General features: G+C 32.8%; 1 protein-coding gene across 1 annotated transcript; it reads left to right on the top strand.

The window, feature by feature from the left end:
- The first annotated feature begins 563 nt into the window (after nucleotides 1-563).
- Nucleotides 564-6,115, top strand: LOC142607504 (beta-glucosidase 12-like). The gene is made up of 13 exons (XM_075779024.1): nucleotides 564-758; nucleotides 874-943; nucleotides 2,357-2,415; nucleotides 2,633-2,708; nucleotides 2,838-2,915; nucleotides 3,005-3,092; nucleotides 3,611-3,866; nucleotides 4,235-4,350; nucleotides 4,599-4,816; nucleotides 4,914-4,945; nucleotides 5,392-5,494; nucleotides 5,578-5,686; nucleotides 5,858-6,115. Exons 1-13 carry the CDS (start codon nucleotides 603-605, stop codon nucleotides 6,024-6,026), a joined length of 1,530 nt encoding a protein of 509 aa, XP_075635139.1. The 5' UTR covers nucleotides 564-602; the 3' UTR covers nucleotides 6,027-6,115.
- Nucleotides 6,116-18,949: the final 12,834 nt, after the last annotated feature.

Here is an 18,949-nt window from a genome sequence, read left to right on the forward strand (position 1 = left end):
GAAATTCCATAATGCATGCAAGTGTTTCGATGAAAAGTTTTTGATCTTGTATTTTTATTTTATTTTTGTATTTTTGGAGGAGAGAAACATAAAAGTGGAGCAAAATTACATGTTTAACTCTATTTTGCTAACCTCAGGTGAGTAAAGTATTAAATTTCAAACCACAGATTGACAACTTAAATTTCGACTAAACTATAAATGAGTAGGGAGTGTTTGGCAAGTGTATTTAAACACACGACTATACATTTTAAACAATATTACACACATTTTCACACACATTTTCATTCACACGTATATAAAAAACACTCAAACAACATAACTTAAACTACTCTACCAAACACCCCTAAATTGTAATTTTTCCTCTTTTTTTTTTTTTTTTTTTTTTTTTTTTTGAGAAGATAAACAGGAGGTTATTAATTGACAATGATTTTATTAAAAAAGCCATATAATAATTTCAAGTGCTGATAAGATTTACCGTGTGCCATCGCCTGTCCTTTTCCTGGTTTTTTTTTTGTTTTTTCAGTTCCGTAATCAATTCGATAATATATTGCTACTCTATAAAAGGCCATAAGGTGGTACCTAGAATAACCAAGATATCAGTTATGGAGTTTCAAGGCTATAAACTCTTAGGCTTCCTACTTCTGCTTGGCTCTTTGAGTCATAGCATTGCTATTGCACCAAGAAATGTCACTGCTTCACTCAACCGGAACAGTTTTCCGGCCGGTTTCATTTTTGGGACAGCGTCGGCTTCTTACCAGGTAAGTCCTTGGTTTTGCACATGTTTGTATAATATCTAGTGGAGTTTTGCTTCAAGTGTCCTGAGAGTCTGAGATAATATGCAGAACGTATATGTGATGTGTGTTTGAATTTCAGTATGAAGGTGCAGCAAAGGAAGGAGGTAAAGGACCAAGTATATGGGATACTTACACCCATAAATATCCAGGTGTCTCTCTCTCTCTCTCTCTCTCTCTCTCTCCACTCACACTATACATATGCTTACCCTCTTATCTCTAAAAGTTACGCACTGAACTCATGATTCACACCATGTGTAATAACACTACCTACGATAAATAAGTTCATTTCATTTTTTTTTGAGTAAAATACAGAAATTATTCTGAGGTTTGAGTTAACGCTAAGTATTATTATTATTTTTCAAATATATTGAATTTTCTCCCTTACACAAAACTCACTTAACAGTCAACATCATTGAAAAATTATGTTGTTCTTCTAGCTTCCTTCCTCATCTCTAGATACTATTTATTTACCATGACTACCCAAACATTTTCGCGATCATATAATTGCCACAATATAGTCATTTGTAAGAGTAGGGTTATGGAAGGAAAGTCTTTATGATCTATCACACCCGTGAATTTAAGAATTGTTAGTTCGAATAGTGACAAGTCTAATTATTGCTCAAACAATCCTATACTCTTACGTCATACAAGAGTAAAGATTAAGTGGGTGAGTACAGAGACTACATGCACAAGCTTTCTTTAATTTTTGAAAAAGTCTGGTGCAACAACTTGTGACGCAACTTGTGACGCAACTCGTCCATGTGGCGAGTTGTAATTGGTGGAGAAGTGTCCTCACATGGACTCATTTTTTGTTTTATATGTTTTTACTAAAGCAAAAAAGCTTTGACTTTAAGGAGAAATAGATTTACAGAAATCAAACCATGTGGTTTCAGCAGCTTTAGGGGGAGAAGAGGACATAGATGAAAGCTACGAAATTGCATTTCTGCTAAATTGCTGTAATAAAATTTCGACAAAGACTTCTCCGTTGAACCAAATTTTTTTAGACCGGACAAAATTGACACTAACCCGATAAAAAAAGAGTATGGATAAGAATTTTTGGACTCATGAGAAAGTTTGAAACCGACCCGTGGATCACATGAGTTGGCCTACTTTATTTCAAATGGATTTTTTAAATAATTTATTTTTTTTGTTTTTTCTGAGTCTGTGTTAAATGTTAATCCTATCTCACATTTTCACTGTTTGTTGGTTTCGTTATTTCCTATTTTTTGCCTATGTTTTGTTTTTCTCACAAAAACTTAAAAAATCTTTTTTCACACTTTAAAGTTCACCTATAAATGTGTAAATATAAGAATTTATGCATTATTTAACTTTTGTTATGAGTATTTTTGTTTTTTTATTTTTTATTTTATTTTATGTGTATTTGTTCTCTTGTTAGCATTGAAAGGAAGATAAATACAATATTAAAGTGATTCTTTTTTATGTTTTATTAATTTTGGCTTATAAAAAAAAAGAGAGGATCATATCGAGTTTGACTTGTGGCTCAAAGTAAGGCATAACAAAATTTACATCTTCTAAATATAAGATTTGTGATGAAATTACAGATAAGATAGCAGATGGAAGTAATGGAGATGTAGCTGTGGATCAATATCATCGCTACAAGGTACATGAACTGATGACCATAACATAAAATGAAAATGAAGCCTCACCCATACGTGTTTGGAATTTTCTGAAGTTTTAAGGCGCATCCTACTTACAAAATTTGATTATTCCAAATATTGAGCCAAACTAATAATTACAAACCGGAAAGGAACTTAAACTATTTTTGGTAAATATTTATTTATTTATATTATTTTATTTTATATTATTTTTTGTTTTAGGAAGACGTAGGGATTATGAAGGAGATGAATTTAGATGCATACAGGTTCTCAATCTCATGGCCCCGAATTTTACCAAGTAAGATTATTTGCATTAGTATTTACTTTGAGATTTATGAGGTATAATTGAGTATACATCAGGGACTTGAATCAATATAATCATGCCCTTCTATGTTCCTAACAATTTTATCATGGGGTCTAATTTCAGAAGGAAAACTTAGTGGCGGTGTAAATAGAGAAGGAATCAAGTACTACAACAACCTCATCAATGAGCTTCTAGGAAAAGGTCAAGATTCAATCTTAAAATTTCATCATATCATCAACTTATTTTACTTTTATAATTCAGGATTTAATTTTTTCCATTAATGAATGCAGGTTTAAAGCCCTTTGTGACAATTTTCCACTGGGATCTTCCCCAAGCCTTAGAAGATGAGTACGGTGGTTTCTTAAGTCCCCACATTGTGTAAGTGACTGAGTCACCAAATAATCTGCACCTCTTCTCCATCTGTTTATAGACTTTTTACATACAGTTATCATATCATAACTAATATTTAAATGACTCCCATTTTTAGGATAAAAGAAAAAATATTGAGGACCCATAAGGATACTAAGTGAATTTAATTATTTAACCATTATTTTAACACTCTTAGAGTTTAAGTAATAACTAAATGGTAACGACATATTTTATGGTATCTTATGTCTATAATTTAGATTCCATCTCCCTTTCCCATGCTATCTATCTATCTCAAAAAAACCAAAAAAAAAAAAATTCTGCTCTCTTTTGGTCTTAGACTCACCTTTGTTAGGTGGGGCACAATGTGGGGTGGAGCATAACATAAGAGACTGAAGCAGAGATAGGTTCAATCTCAATGCCATGATAAAATAAATAAATTACAATATGCCTCAAAAGGTTAAACTACTAAGGAAAAAAATTAATTTAATTATGTAATGATTATTCTAACATACACGTCTAATATTTAGGGATGATTTTCGGGACTATGCGGAACTTTGCTTCAAGGAGTTTGGTGATCGGGTAAAGCATTGGATCACACTAAATGAGCCACATACCTTCAGCAATGGTGGTTATGTAACAGGGCAGTTAGCACCTGGTCGATGTTCTGCTTGGCAAAATCTAAATTGCACTGGGGGGAATTCAGGAACAGAGCCATATTTGGTGACACACCACCAGCTGCTTGCTCATGCAGTTGCGGTTAAAGTGTTCAAGCAAAAATATCAGGTTTGACTTATCAAACTTTAAAATAAAGAAACCCAATATTTCCATGTTATTACTCTAAAAAGATACTCATTGCACATGATATAATGAGTATCTCTTAGACCACATGAATGTCAATTTCTAAATATGATTAAGTTAAGTTTAGTTAAATTAACTAATAAAATCTCTTACCATCGAATAAGAGATCTAAGATTTGAATCCTGCCTACATTAAAAATCAAATGGTGTCTTAGTCGATGATATGAGCAATCATAATGAAATTGATACCATAGGTTAAAATTTTAATGTATCTATCAAAATACTTTGATAAATATAGAAAATCTCAAGCATAAGCTCTGAGTGTCTCAAAAAATGTTAACAATTCACATGCAGGCAGCACAGAAAGGTGTTATAGGGATAACACTAGTGAGTCACTGGATGGTGCCATACTCTAATGCGAACGACAACCAGAATGCGGCACAACGTGCCCTTGATTTCATGCTGGGATGGTAAGTTCTGCTTGCTGGTTTTCATTTTACATTTTATATATATAATTTAATCCTTACCCTTTGACAAACTTAAATATTTCTACCTACAAAAAAAATCCCAAACAGAACTAAATTTCTTTTTAAGTTCTAATAAATATACAAAAGTTTTTACATCCACATAGCTTGTACAAATTTATTCAAGTTATGTATGTACAAATTTAACAGATCAATATTTAGCATAAATGTTAAATATTCCATTGTTATTGCAGGTTTTTGGACCCATTGACAAATGGTGACTATCCACATAGCATGCGATCTCTCGTTAAAGACCGATTACCCAAGTTTACCAAAGAGCAGTCCATGCTAGTAAAAGGGTCATTTGATTTTATAGGATTAAACTACTATACTGCTTATTATGCAGCTTATGCACCTCAACCAAATGGTTTAAAAGCAAGTTACGCGACAGATTCTAGTGCTAATCTTACTGGTAAGTACAAATTCAACATTCGAAGCCATGCTTCTGAGTTTCTTATGTATCTAATATAGGAATACTAACGAGAACATATTTTTTCTTGTTTTCGCAGCTTCGCGCAATGGGAAACTCATTGGTGCTCCGGTATATGCACTAGCCAATTAAATACATGTCAACATTTTTGTTCTAGTAGTTAGAGGAAAAAAAAGAAACAACATTTTTGTTTTAGTTTAATGAAGGTCCTTAACTATCAATTTTACCAACTCAATGCAACTCAATTTATACGACAAACAAAGTTTGGTTCTAATTTCTAAACATGTTTGAATCTATCTTTTCCAATTCGTTTTGTGGAGAATTATATGACTATTCATGTCTATTATTTAAACAAGTCACATAATTCATTAAAAAATTGATATGACTAAAATTACACATGGATAGTCTCTTCAATTATTGCATCATGGGTTGAGCAATATAGCATCAAACATGTATGGAACCAAAATTTGATTTTTATTTTCTTTTCTTTTATTTAAAAATAAAGCACATCGTGTTGAGGCTTATGTAGTTACGTTAATATCCCTAAATAATCGCAGGCTGCTTCAAGTTGGCTCTATGTGTATCCTAGGGGAATTCTAGATCTTTTGCTCTACACAAAGAGGAAGTACCATAATCCACTAATTTACATCACCGAGAATGGTAATTTCCTCTAACTTATTTATTTATAAGCCCAAATTATTAGGTTTCCATTTGATGCTAAATTCTCCTAACTATATTTATAGGAGTTGATGAGTTCAATAATGCCACTTTGTCGCTTGAGGAAGCCCTTGCTGACAACCAAAGAATTGAGTATTACCATAGCCATCTTTGGTACCTTCTTAGTGCTATCAAGTAAGTACTTAACATTAACAATAGAAAGTTTGATTTACCAATGAAACAGTCTTTAAATAATATAATTATATAACAATCTAAAATAAAATAGATTTCATATCCATAGATCTCTCTCTCTCTCTCCCTCCCCGCAGCAATCTAACTGGCGTTGATTTCTTTTCTATGTTATAGGGATGGCGTTAATGTAAAGGGATACTTTGCCTGGTCATTGTTGGACAACTTTGAGTGGAGTTCAGGTTACACCGTTCGATTTGGAATCAACTATGTAGACTACAAAGATGGGTTAAAAAGACACCCAAAACATTCAGCCCATTGGTTCAAGAATTTTCTCAAAAAGTAGACACAGACTATGCTTGTATTATGAACTAATAATTTCTTCAAATAATAAACTGAATTAGGGCACTCCAACTGATTTGGATTTTCAATGAATTAGGGCCCGTTTGGTATAAGAGTTTAAGTAATGTTATTTGTGGTTTTTTGAAATACGTATAGGTGAAAAAGTGTGTGAAAAAGTGTGTAATGTTGTTTAAAAACTGAAAATGTGTTGTTTAACTACTCTACCAAACATGGTCTTAATTTTTCCATCTTTTACTTGTTTCTAAAATCTTCAAGAGTGTGAGTACCTACCTAGATACTTTTGAATTATTTGTTACATTGGAATATTTATTGAAAGCTCAATTAGTGTGAAAACACTAATGCTTGTTCAGATCCCAATTTTAAAATTACGGGTAGATTGCTTTTACTCTAACTTATCAAAGTGCAGAATAAGAGTAAATAAACACAATAAACCGGTAACACTACTCTAAGCCATACTCAACCACAATGAACAATAAAAGAAAATCATAAAGAGTTGGGAAGAGAGATACAAACACAAGATAACACTAAGACGTATTATCGAAGAGGAAACCGAGGAATTTGGTGAAAAATCTCTTCATGACTCTCCAAATAGAAATCGATCCACTAGTGAATAAGTTGGAGTACACGAATAATAAAAGACCCTCTAAAACTAATCTACCCCATGTACTTGAGCCTTCCAAGCACCTACAACCAACGGACTTCTTGGAGTCTTGTCTTTACTAGCTTTTCGGATCCCGCTATTCAACTCGATTACATCCGCCACTTAATGGCTCCTTCCAATGCTTCCCAAATGCACCAAAACTTGACTCAACACTCATATTGGGTGAGGTAAGTGTTTGCGATTGATAGGCCAAAAATGTATTGACCTCTTTGGCAAATTAATTAATTAATTAAGTTAATTTAACATGCAATAGTATGGTAGCACAAACAAATCACCAACTAAGTTAAATGTAGCGAAAAATAAATTTGACACAGGTGATTTGTTTAAGAATGAGAAAAACCACCAGGCAAAACCCCACCGGGTGAATTTAAGTTCACCATTCCCGAGAATCCACTATTATTAAAACAAGCGGTTACAAATAAAAAGAATCCTAGTACTTAATACTAACCTACAGCTGAACCCTTACCTCAATACCCAATTGGACTTATATTGTAGTGACAATCTCTCATTTCAATGCACGAATCCTAGTACGCAACTAACCAATGATGCACGGATCTCAGTATGTAACTAACTCCTTTGCACGAATCCCAGTACGTGACTAACATACCAACTTAAGGAAGATATTGGCTGCAAAGTTCTTCAGTTCATCAACATGAAGATCAAGAAACTCCTTGGTTACAAAACCCTTGGCGTAAAAACATAGTAACTTTTATAGAGAAAAATATGAACTAGAGCAATTTATGTCTCTGGTAACAATATAGAGAAATGACAATCTCTCATTTCAATGCACGAATCCTAGTACGCGACTAACCAATGATGCACGGATCTCAGTATGTAACTAATTCCTTTGCACGAATCCCAGTACGTGACTAACATACCAACTTAAGGAAGATATTGGCTGCAAAGTTCTTCAGTTCATCAACATGAAGATCAAGAAACTCCTTGGTTACAAAACCCTTGGCGTAAAAACATAGTAACTTCTATAGAGAAAAAGATGAACTAGAGCAATTTATGTCTCCGGTAACAATATACATGTAGGGACACCAGAAGACCTTGAGACATCTCTTAAAATAATCCTTATATATGTCTAAGGTTGTGAGAAAAGAAACCCTACACAAATACTTAAGGATATGCATGAAATCAGATCTGAAAATTTTGAGTTCGTAATTCTCAACAGATATAGCTTCTGTCGAGCATCAGCATTAATCCTCGACAGATAGGCTTCTGTTAAGATATCTGTTGAACTTTAATGAACAACACTTCTTCACTTGTTTCTTGGACAGATTTGCATGGTTTTAACACTTGACTTGAACAACATGTTTCTTGAAGTCTTAAACCATCATAAATCTATCCAATTACAAGTAAAGTACGTTTTGTCAAATGATTAGCTAATTACATCAAATATGTCCCTAACAGGGCTAAGAACCTATCAAGAATGTAGAGATGGAGAGGTAGGAGTAGAGGAAAACTAAGAGAAAATGTGTAGAAGATTGTGGATATAACAATCTCTAACTCTCAAGTGTTTTTGCTAGGGTTTTCTCTTTGAAAGCACTCCTTACATTTCGTAGGTAATGAGAGTATATATAGTGTGGGTAAAGAATTTGGTAAAACACTTTTTCTTTTTGCCAAATAGAGAGTTTTGCGGGTACTTCACGAGATGGCCTTTCTTGTGAAGTACTCGTGAATATGACAGCCTGGCATGACTCTTCAACTTCTAGTCATGTGCTTCACACGTGAACTTTTGCGGGTTACGTTTCTCACGAGCTTCTCGTGAGCTAGTAGCGAACTGCATTGATTCTTCTTTGACGCTTGATTCTTCACTAATCTCTCACACTCATCCCTTACAAATAAACCCACATATATACAGGGAAATGATTGAAGAAAATACAATCAAACTTGACACAGAATTGAAGCCAACAAAGGCTATACGGAAATCACAACTTTACAATGTGTGAGTCCTATGATTAATTATGCACAAAAGTCCCACATTTTTAACTTTTTAAATAATAATCTACCTAATGCAAATCCTATAAACAAATCATTTATATTATGAAAATGATAGCTTGTGTTGGAACTAGACACCATAAAGAAGGCTGGAGTCACTGCCCTTTCTAAGAGGTAGAATTGTGTTTTTTTTTTTCTCTGTGAATCTCGTTTAGAAGGAATTTCTGTTACCTCTGGTATGTAATAGGTTTACTAGCTAGTAGGTCTCGTGGGTTTGTCTTATATGGGACTTGGGAACAGTTTAGCTTTTAGAAGATGGAGGACATCACAAGGAACTAGAGCAAGCTCTCTCTTTCTTAAAGAGAAAACAAGGGATAAGATCACGAAAAGGATTCCAAATTAGAGAAGTTGGAGACCATAAGTTACTTTTTTAGTTTTGTTTTTTAAATAAGAGACTGATGTAGAGAGGTTAGGCTTAGGTTCCGTATCCAATGGCACTGGACTTGTTGAAATGGTGACATGTGTCCACTTTTGGATACGTGTCACCATCAAATCTAATACAGTGCATTGGATGCACTGGACCTAAACCAAGTCCGATACAGAGAAGGTGTTAATGTGCAAGCTGTGGATGTTTGACAATCATGATATGCCCATTATTTTTCACTACCATGATTTTTTCTCAAAATAATTATAACTTTATAATAAAAAAAAAATACATGTAAGACAAACATTTTGGGTAAAGACACCATTTATTTATTTTTGTATATACTTACCGGAAAAAAAAATCCCATTCCACTACTGTTTTGTTATCCATATGCTAATGTAGTATTCAAGGTTAGGTTGAAGGGTCTAGTTCCAATCTTTAAAAACCATATGCCATTTTTATCAACTTCAAGAGATAAGAGATAATAAAGCTCTTAATAAAGGTTTTTTTTCCCCCTTTTAACTTTCAACATGAACATAGAATCACAGATTATGGTTTTACATCACTTTATTATAATAATTATTAATTTTTTGAGATATGTTTTCTAATTACCATTCAGCATTTGGCCCAATTCAATCCATTTCTTCCATTTAGTTCACTTTAGTCCAGTTTGGTCAACTTTGGTCCATTTCATTCCATTCGGGTCCATTCATTCCATTCTGGTCCAATTCAGTTTATTCGGTCCACTTTGGTCTCATTCAGTCCAATTCGGTCTGCTTCAGTGCTTACTTAAGAAAGGGAAAATACAAATTTATGTTGAGATATGGTAAAATCTCTAATGGTTAAATAAGAGATCTAGATTTCAATCTCCGCCTACACCAAAAACTTATTGGTATCTTGGTCTGATGATAAAGATTTATCATCAGAAGCGGACGCCATAGATTGAAACTCTTTAAAAAAAAATTATTTGAGTAATATCAATGGTAAGTTATAAAAATTAGAAGAATATGGACCACTTCAAAAAAGAATAATATCACACAAAAAAACCAAAAACCAAAAATTATAAAATTATATATTTGTAAAAATAGAGAGAGAGAGAGAGAAATCACTTTTAGAAAATCACTTTTCATATCCAAAAATAAATGTTTTCTACCTCTTGTATCCTTTGGGCAGTGAGACTGTTATGTCGGTTGAACTTCATCGTGTAAAGATTGAACTCAATAGGCCATTATTTTAGATTCTCCAATTTCTGCTCTAATAAGGAGTGCATAATGCACATCTTGATTTTTGGAGGGTGAGTAATTTATAAATATATACCCATTGTCTATCGAAAGAAGAAGAAAATGAAGAGTTTCCCTTTAATTTGTTAGCTACCATGGATTTTGCTGGGTCAGGCCCTATTGATGGTCGATCCAACCTTTGCCAAAATTATAATAATTTCTTATTTAATGTGATGAGATGCTACATAAGTTATAACGACCCATGTGTCTGTACATTTTTTTTTAAAGTTATCAAAATTACTTCTTTTTAAAATAAATAAGAAAAAGTTATCAAAAATACTACTTAGCCATGTCCACAGATCCATGCTTGCCTATTCCAAAACAGGAAATGGGATTTGTTATTTCCTAGAGGCCACCAAGAAAGAACCGTATCCATTCAAGATAAAAATATATATAAAAAAAACACTGACCACTCTCTCTCTATCTCTCTTGTCTCTCTCAAACTACTGGTTTCCTTCTTCTATGGCTTCCTTAATTCAGTTTCTTCTTCTTTGTTGCTCTTTTATTTATTTAGTTTTTTGTACCTTACCCACATATCTCCAGCTCAGAGATTTCACATACAAAATGCTCTAACTTCTCACCATCACCAAAGATGTTACAAGTTACAACCCACAAGTTACAACCCTCCAATACGTGACCAAAATTCATCATGGTACTCCACTTGTTCCAGTCAATCTTGTAATATTGTAGTGTTTTTTAAAACTTTATTTTGAGTTAATACGTTTTAATGTTGTATTTTTGAGTCACTCATCACAACTTCACAAGTAGTCTCTCTTCTTTTTATATCTTTGGTTTATATGTTTGTTTGTTTGTTTGTTTTTTATGGAGTTAATACAAATAATTATTTTGAATAAGAGAATTAAATTTATATCAAAATAAAATATTGATTAATTTGAATATGTGTTTGGGTGCGCCTATCATCTATATATCTATATAATAGGTGAAGCAAAGAGAAACTCCAATTGGAATTCTAAATTAGAATTCTAATATATTGTTGTGCCACATGTCAATGTAAATATGAAATTGGAGTCTAATTTGTAATTTCAATGTGGTTTTTGTTTTTTTCCTTTTTTTTTTTTCCACATCCGTGTATTTTCAGGTTCACCTCCTTTTTCCACATAGAATTTCAAATGAATCTCTTGGTATCAATGATGTATGTATTTGGGTATTTTTATATCTTATAAAAGAAGAGGTTCTCCAAATATTCCGATTATATATATATATATATATATATATATATATATATATATATATATATATATATAATAGGTGAAGCAGAGAGATATTGGAGTCTAATTTGTAATTCCGATGTGCTTCTTTTTTTTTCCCTTTTTTTTTTTCCACACTCACGTATTTTCAGGTTCAGCTCCCTTTTCCACATGGAATTTCAAAGGAATCTCTCGGTATCAATGATGCATATATTTGGGTATTTTTGTATCTTATATAAGAAGAGGTTCTCCATATATTCCGATTATATATATATATAATAGGTGAAGCAGAAAGAAACTCCAATTGGAATTCTAAATTAGAATTCTAATCTATTGTTGTGTCATGTGTCAATGTAAATATGAAATTTGAGTCTAATTTGTAATTCCGATGTGCTTCTTTTTTTTCCTTTTTTTTTCCACACCCGTGTATTTACAGGTTCACCTCCTTTTTTCACATCCACGTATTTTCAGGTTCACTTCCCTTTTTCACACCCATGTATTTTCAGGTTCAACTCCATTTTCCACATGGAATTTCAAAGGAATCTCTCAGTATCAATGATGCATGTATTTGGGTATTTTTGTATCTTATATAAGAAGAGGTTCTCTAGATATTCCGATTGTACTTGTCTTTACAATTTTCATGGTCCTGGTTTATGCTCTGCAAAATGAATTCCAACTATTCCTAAGGTTTGATTACTGCTTTCTTTCATCTGTTTATACTGTCGTTCATTTTTGTGTAAATTTTTTATTGTTTAATTATATAATTTTGTGGTTTTCCTATGATTGATGTTGTACGTTTATTGTCTTTCATTTGCCTATACTTTCTTTCCTTTTTGTCAATAATTTTTATTGTTTAATTATAAAATTGTTTTGTTTTCCTATCATTGATATTGCATGTTTTTTTTTTTTTTTCATAACACGTTATCAGCACGAATCTCTACCCAATTTCGAAAGGAAGTTGTAATCTCATTATTCTTCAAATATCAAAGATTATTTGTATAGTTTTCTCAACTCACTTAAGTTTTCTTTTAAGGAATTAGTACTTATCCTATTTGTTCGTCTTTACGTTTTATGCTCATAATTTTAGTGATTTTTAATTGATAATTTTTTTTATGAGATTCACGTTATTCTATTGTTATATATTGTTATGAGATGCACGTTATGAGATTCATATTTAATTGATTAAAATATTTTGTTAAAAATGGTTTGTGATATAGCAACTTAATCATAGTTATATGTACCGTGTATTAATCAACCTTGAATATATATGTCTATGTAGCATTCTTTCATTAGACTTTTGTATGATAAAAATATTTGTTAAAAAATTACATAATACTAAGTTATATTAAACATGAATAAACTAAGTCTTTTAAACATGACTAAACTCAAGATTAATAAATAAATAAATAAAAAACAAAACCAATAGTATCACTTAAATAATAAAATGCAATATATTTATTTCCATTTTTTTATTAAATTATATCCATTCCCGTGTGGAAGCATGGGTTACATACTAGTTTGTATAATATTAGGAGTAATTTTGTTATGATTTTTTTCTTTTACTATCATGATAATCTCTTTTAAAAGAATGTTGAATTTGAATAATTTATTTAAAACTTAAAAACTATGCCATAACTTCGAAAAATATAGACCACCTCATATAGGAATAATACCAATCAAACATAAAAAAAAAATATATATGTGTGTGTATATATATATATATATATATATATATATATATATATTATCATATATTGTTAGAGATAGAAAGATAAAATAATTTTAGCATAGAATATCAAAATACGTTTTTTGTTGGATGTGTGAAGTTGCATATCAATTATCACCAATGAATCAGATATGATTTTGCGCTGCCAATAATTGGATAATACAACTAATGAATCGGTGAACATAAATCGTTGAACTTGTACACAACTACACATTTATCTATAGCATAGAATATCAAATTATAACGTGATCTAATCTGATGCAGTAGTTTTTTTTTTTTTGGCAAAAGGTAAGTAATATTTATAGATGAAGTAAGCCAGTTTGAAAAACATTATTCAAATTAGGTGGAAGATCTTCTATCCACACATCAAGATATACGGATCGAACTGCTCTTCTAGCAAGGAAATGAGCAAATTAATTACCTCCGCTCTTAGTATGCCTAAAACTCCACTTCTGTAGGGAACTTCATAGGTGGCAAATTTCTTCTATTACATGGGCATACATGGTCTTGGATGGTCCCTGGCGGTTGATAGCATTAAGGACCATCTGGCTGTCTCTTTTAAATTCCACTTGGAAAATACAAAGCTCCCTTCCAAAGTACACTACTCTTCTAGCTGCCATATATAGCTTCCACTAAATCCACAAAGTGTGGTAACTGAATTCATGGTCGGCCCTAGGCCTAGGCTATTTTGGCCATGGCCTAAGGCACCCTAATATAGAAAGACCTTTAAATATGAATACAAATTCTCTGTACTATAGGTCCGTTTGGATAGAGCTTATTGCTGAAAACTGAAAACTGAAAACTGAAAACACTGTAGCAAAATAATTTTTAAATGTGTGAATAGTATTGTGGGACCCATTTTTAATATTTTTTTCTGAATAAAATGCTTGTGGGTCCCATGAACAGTGCGTAAAAAGTGCGTGAACAGTGAAATTGGTTTCCTGCACAGTAAAATACCGTGCATGAACAGTACCGGTTACTGTTCATGCACGTTGAAAAAAAAAAAAAAGCGCAGAATCGCTGGACGTGGCCACAAAACGCTGTATCCAAACTCAGACTATATTTTGTATTTTACTTTATGTTCTACCAATCATAGTTTGTTATATATTTATTTAACTTTTCTTATATAATAAAATGAAAAAAAAAAACAAATAATAAGTTGTGATTGGTGGAACATAAAGTGCAGGGACGGAGCCAGGACTTGGAGTTAGGAGGGCGACTCTACTGCTAGCTGTGTGCGGTGGCCCTAGTCTTTGAGTCTATTGCTTTACTACTAAGGATTTTTGTTTAAAATTTTTTAAATGGCCAAATTGTTTGTTTGGGGTAAAATAGATTGATTGGGCTTAATTTTTTTAGTTTTATTATTGGTAATTTTTGTTGTTGGGCTAGTTTTTCTGGACTTGTATATTTTGTTTTAGATTTAATTAATTGATTTTTTATGTCCTTTAAAAGGTGAAAAATGCTAAAACTATAAATTTTTTTACAAATTGCTAATATGGTGAGTAGTTATTGATAAGTAAAAAGTGATGCAAGTGTACGAACCAATAAAAATTTGCTACCTCAATAGTTTGTATAAACGTTGTAAAAACATTTGTGGCTATAACATTACTCTCAAAAGAATTGATGGCATTAGTAAGGGGGGCAAAATGTAATTTTATTGAACAAAATTGCTAAAATTAGTAACAATTAATATAGTAATTTAAAAAAAAAAAATTATTTTCGGGGGGGGGCATTGCCCCCCCTAGCCCAATAATAGTTCCGTCCCTGATAAAGTGGAACACAAAATGTGGTACAGAAGATTAGTATTCCTCAAATATGGGGTGGCATGGTCTTTTTTTTTTTAATTAAATAAAAAATGTGAATTAGGTGTACATGTTTTGCTCATTCTTAAGAATGTCTAAAATATTAGATTTATACTAGTATATTAAAACTTTTGTTACATAGGTTCTATAAATTGATGTGCTAATAATTCAATATTCATTGATTCTCTTGTTGAAGGGAAACCTCGTTACCACATTGGTTTGTAAGTTTTTTGTACTAAAACTTGTAGTTTTTTGTAAGTTTTTTCTCCACCAAAAAAAAAAAAAATCATTAATAGATATAAAACCCAGTCACCATTTAATGAATAAAAAATGCTAAAACTAATACAATTTTTACCACAAAAAACTTACAAATTGATGTAACAGGAATATGATCAGTGTCACTTAAACAATATAATAAATGAATGTTTCAAATTTTTTTTTTTTATCGGTGATATATTAGTTTGTAAAACTTATATAGTAAGTACCATTAACTCAATTAGTCATAAATGACTAAGTATTATCTAAGTAATATTGAGATGTAAAAAGGCTCCTTTAAATTTTTTTCCTTAAGCCTCAAACTATCTTGAGCCGGTCCAGGAATTTTCTGGCTAAGAGTTGCTATGAAAGTCCCACAAAACTCTTGAATCACCACACCAATTCGAGCTAAAGATAGATTAGGATAAATAAAAAGCTCCATCAAAGTTTGTTTTGTAAAGGCCTTCAGGTGGAGGATTCCATCTGACCACACCTTGGTGCTGTATTTTCTTAGGTTGTTTTCTGTGTACTTCCAGGAACTCATGGAGGAGTTCTTTTGCTTATGAGGCCTGTTCACCTAATGCCCGTGTAGGTTTCTGTTCATCTAACCACACCTTGGTGCTGTTATTTTTACCCTATGATAAGGAATAATAAAGTACAATAATCCCTATATATCCTTTGTCACACACTACTCAAATAATTATGTTTTGAATATCTTACAGGGAAAAATAATAATTTAGTTTTGTATATCACAAACTTAAAAAAAACCAAATACAAAATTAAAATAATTTAAATTTGAAATTTTCATGTAGCATTCCACATAACAAGGAACCATGTTCGAGACTAGGAAGGCAGACCAGTAAATAAGGATTTAGCAATTGATTTTGACTTATCAACGCTTAATGTACATGTACTTGTTAGTTTTTAGACCGTTGAACAAACAATGTTTAACAAATTTTATGCTAAGTTCTTAATTAAGTCATCTATGCAAGCCTTAAGTTAAACATAAATCAAACATATTAGGTATTAGAAATCTAAATAACATAAGAAATGATGACCAGTAGTGACTCTAGGAAATTTCTTCAAGGTGGTTAATAAGAAACTTAATAAAATTTGTAGAGTTATTTAGACCCTTTAAACACAATTGGATTAACTTAGTTAGCAAGCCAAGTTATTACTTAGTCCAAATTCTAGATCTAGGTTAACACAATCATATAATCATATCAATGTAAAGTGCGGAATATAAAAACACAAAGATATGATGACCTAAGAAAACCAAATCGGTAAAAAACCTGGGGAGGATTTAACATACCTATCCTCAAGGTAAACCTGAATCCACTATGAAAGAATTGAAGTTGTACAATAGTGACTTAAACCACTAATATCCTATTGCTACCCACCAGTAGAAACTTACTGACACGACCACGTGTAAGCTCTGAGACCACGGACTTCTTCTTTCTTGAATTCTCCAGCAAGTACAAGCACTCCCACTTGTGTATCTTTAAGCTTTTATGGCAGCAACTGAATGATCACAAGTTCTCGATGAAATCTCCTTCTTGATAATCCTAAGCTTGTGTGAAGGCAAGCACCTCTCAGATTTGACAAGAGATTCACACAAACAGCAATATGAGCAACCTAAAAAACGTGACTAGGGTTTGCTTTTTATACCTAGGGCAAAACATAAAACCCTACACGTCATATGGACTTAGGGCTGAGTTGGAAATTCTGCAGAAAAAACAATCTGCATGACTTTCGATCGGTCGAGTCTAATTTTCAATCTATCGAGTCAGGCAGAAATGCACAGTAACTTCTGCAGTTAACTCGATTCCAACTTTACATAAATAACATACTTTGAGCAAGTCTAAAATATAACTAGACACCTATTTTGATCATGGTTTGCCAACAATACACATTAGAGTTTTAATACATTAGTTCCTAAGTACTTAGAATCTAACAAACTCCTCCTTTGGCAATCTGTGACAAAACACAACTAAAAAGCTCAAAGTTTACAATGAAAAGCCATTTACAAAAATATGCCCATTATAACAAATCCAATCCTAACTACTATCCATCAGTTGCAAGTGTAGACAACAGCTCAATTGAATCAACCTGTATATTTCCTGAAACACTAAACAAAACGCATAAACGTATGTGTGGAAAATACAAGTAAACAAAAATAAAAATCTTGATTTCACAAAACACAAAATATAGACAAATATCAATGAATAACTCATAATCATAAGTCTATAAGCAGTGAAACAAGAATCATATCCAAAAATAGAATGAAACTCCCCTTAACATGAATACTACAAGAGCCAAAAACAATAAGTACAAAGTGAAGCACCTAGATACAATCTAATCTCCAGAGGCTCTCACAAAAACAAAGTCCAAATCTCCAAAATCTCCAAAACTCCCCCTAACTAGATACAAAAGCTACTTCCCCTTTTTGTGACGGAATGCCAAAGGACAAATCAGAATCCATCATTAAAAGGAGGTGGCGAAGACGAACGTTTAAGAAGCGCCAAATCTGCACGCAAAGCACGAATCTCATCAAGAATGTCCACCAAAATCTGACTATGAGTCGCCTTAACGGTCACGATAGACTCCAAAGTACGATGAATATCAAAGTCATCCGAAGTCGATGATGGAGGAACATCAGCAGTAGCATCACCTACAGGATCAGCACACTCCTCACTAAAGGGAACACCTGTAGAAGAAGAAGGGGGTACGGTACCAGAAGACTCAACTCTAGGACGTTTAGAGCGCTCTCTCATCTGAAAAGCCCTTTGCCTAAGAAAAGTGGCACCTATGGGAGCAATAACATGGACAGGCTCAGAAGCGGGGAAGTCAGACAAACCTAAAGACAACAAAATCCTATGAGTGAAAATATGATGAAAAAGAGCATGAGCCGTAGAGGAACTCCTATAAACTTCGTTCAAAGAACGAAGAAACATATGAGGAAAAATAATAGGAGCATTCGTAACAAGAGCATACAAAAATGCACATTGCTCCAAAGGAATGGTATGCAAATGCGAAATAGGCCACAAGGAATGACACGCTATTCGAAAAAGAAGATAGGTAGACTCAATGAGCTTAGCAGAAATGATCCGAGGATCAGAACCCCACCGGATAGAAGTACTAGTGATGTATAACATGATGTCGTCTAGGGGAGGAGACACATCATAGGGGTAAACAGGATGCTGAACAAGAGGCACCCCAAGAGCATTAGTCATTACCGAAAGGGTAATGGTGTACTCATCACCACGAATCCAACGCCTCACAAGAGTGCCAGAATCATAGGGGTGAATAGAGAGGTTCGAATAAAACTCTCTAATCAAGATGGTTGGAGGAGGGGAATCAAAATCCAAAAGAGACAACCAGCCTCGACTCTCAAAGTTTGCCCTAATGGCAGGATCAAGCTCTTCTAACAGAACCCTACGCTCAGCCTAAATCTTTCTCTTAATGTTAAGGGTCTCAAAGGTCTCTTGGTGCTTCGCACTTAAGAATCTGTCACTCTCAAAGGAGGGGTCAGAAGAATAAGTGGATGACCTATTGGCTCTAGTCTTTCTAGGCATGGTGCTAGAATTAGAAACAGAGATACAATAG

The sequence above is a fragment of the Castanea sativa genome, chromosome 8 (assembly GCF_040712315.1).
Source record: "Castanea sativa cultivar Marrone di Chiusa Pesio chromosome 8, ASM4071231v1".
Classification (NCBI taxonomy): Eukaryota; Viridiplantae; Streptophyta; class Magnoliopsida; order Fagales; family Fagaceae; genus Castanea; species Castanea sativa.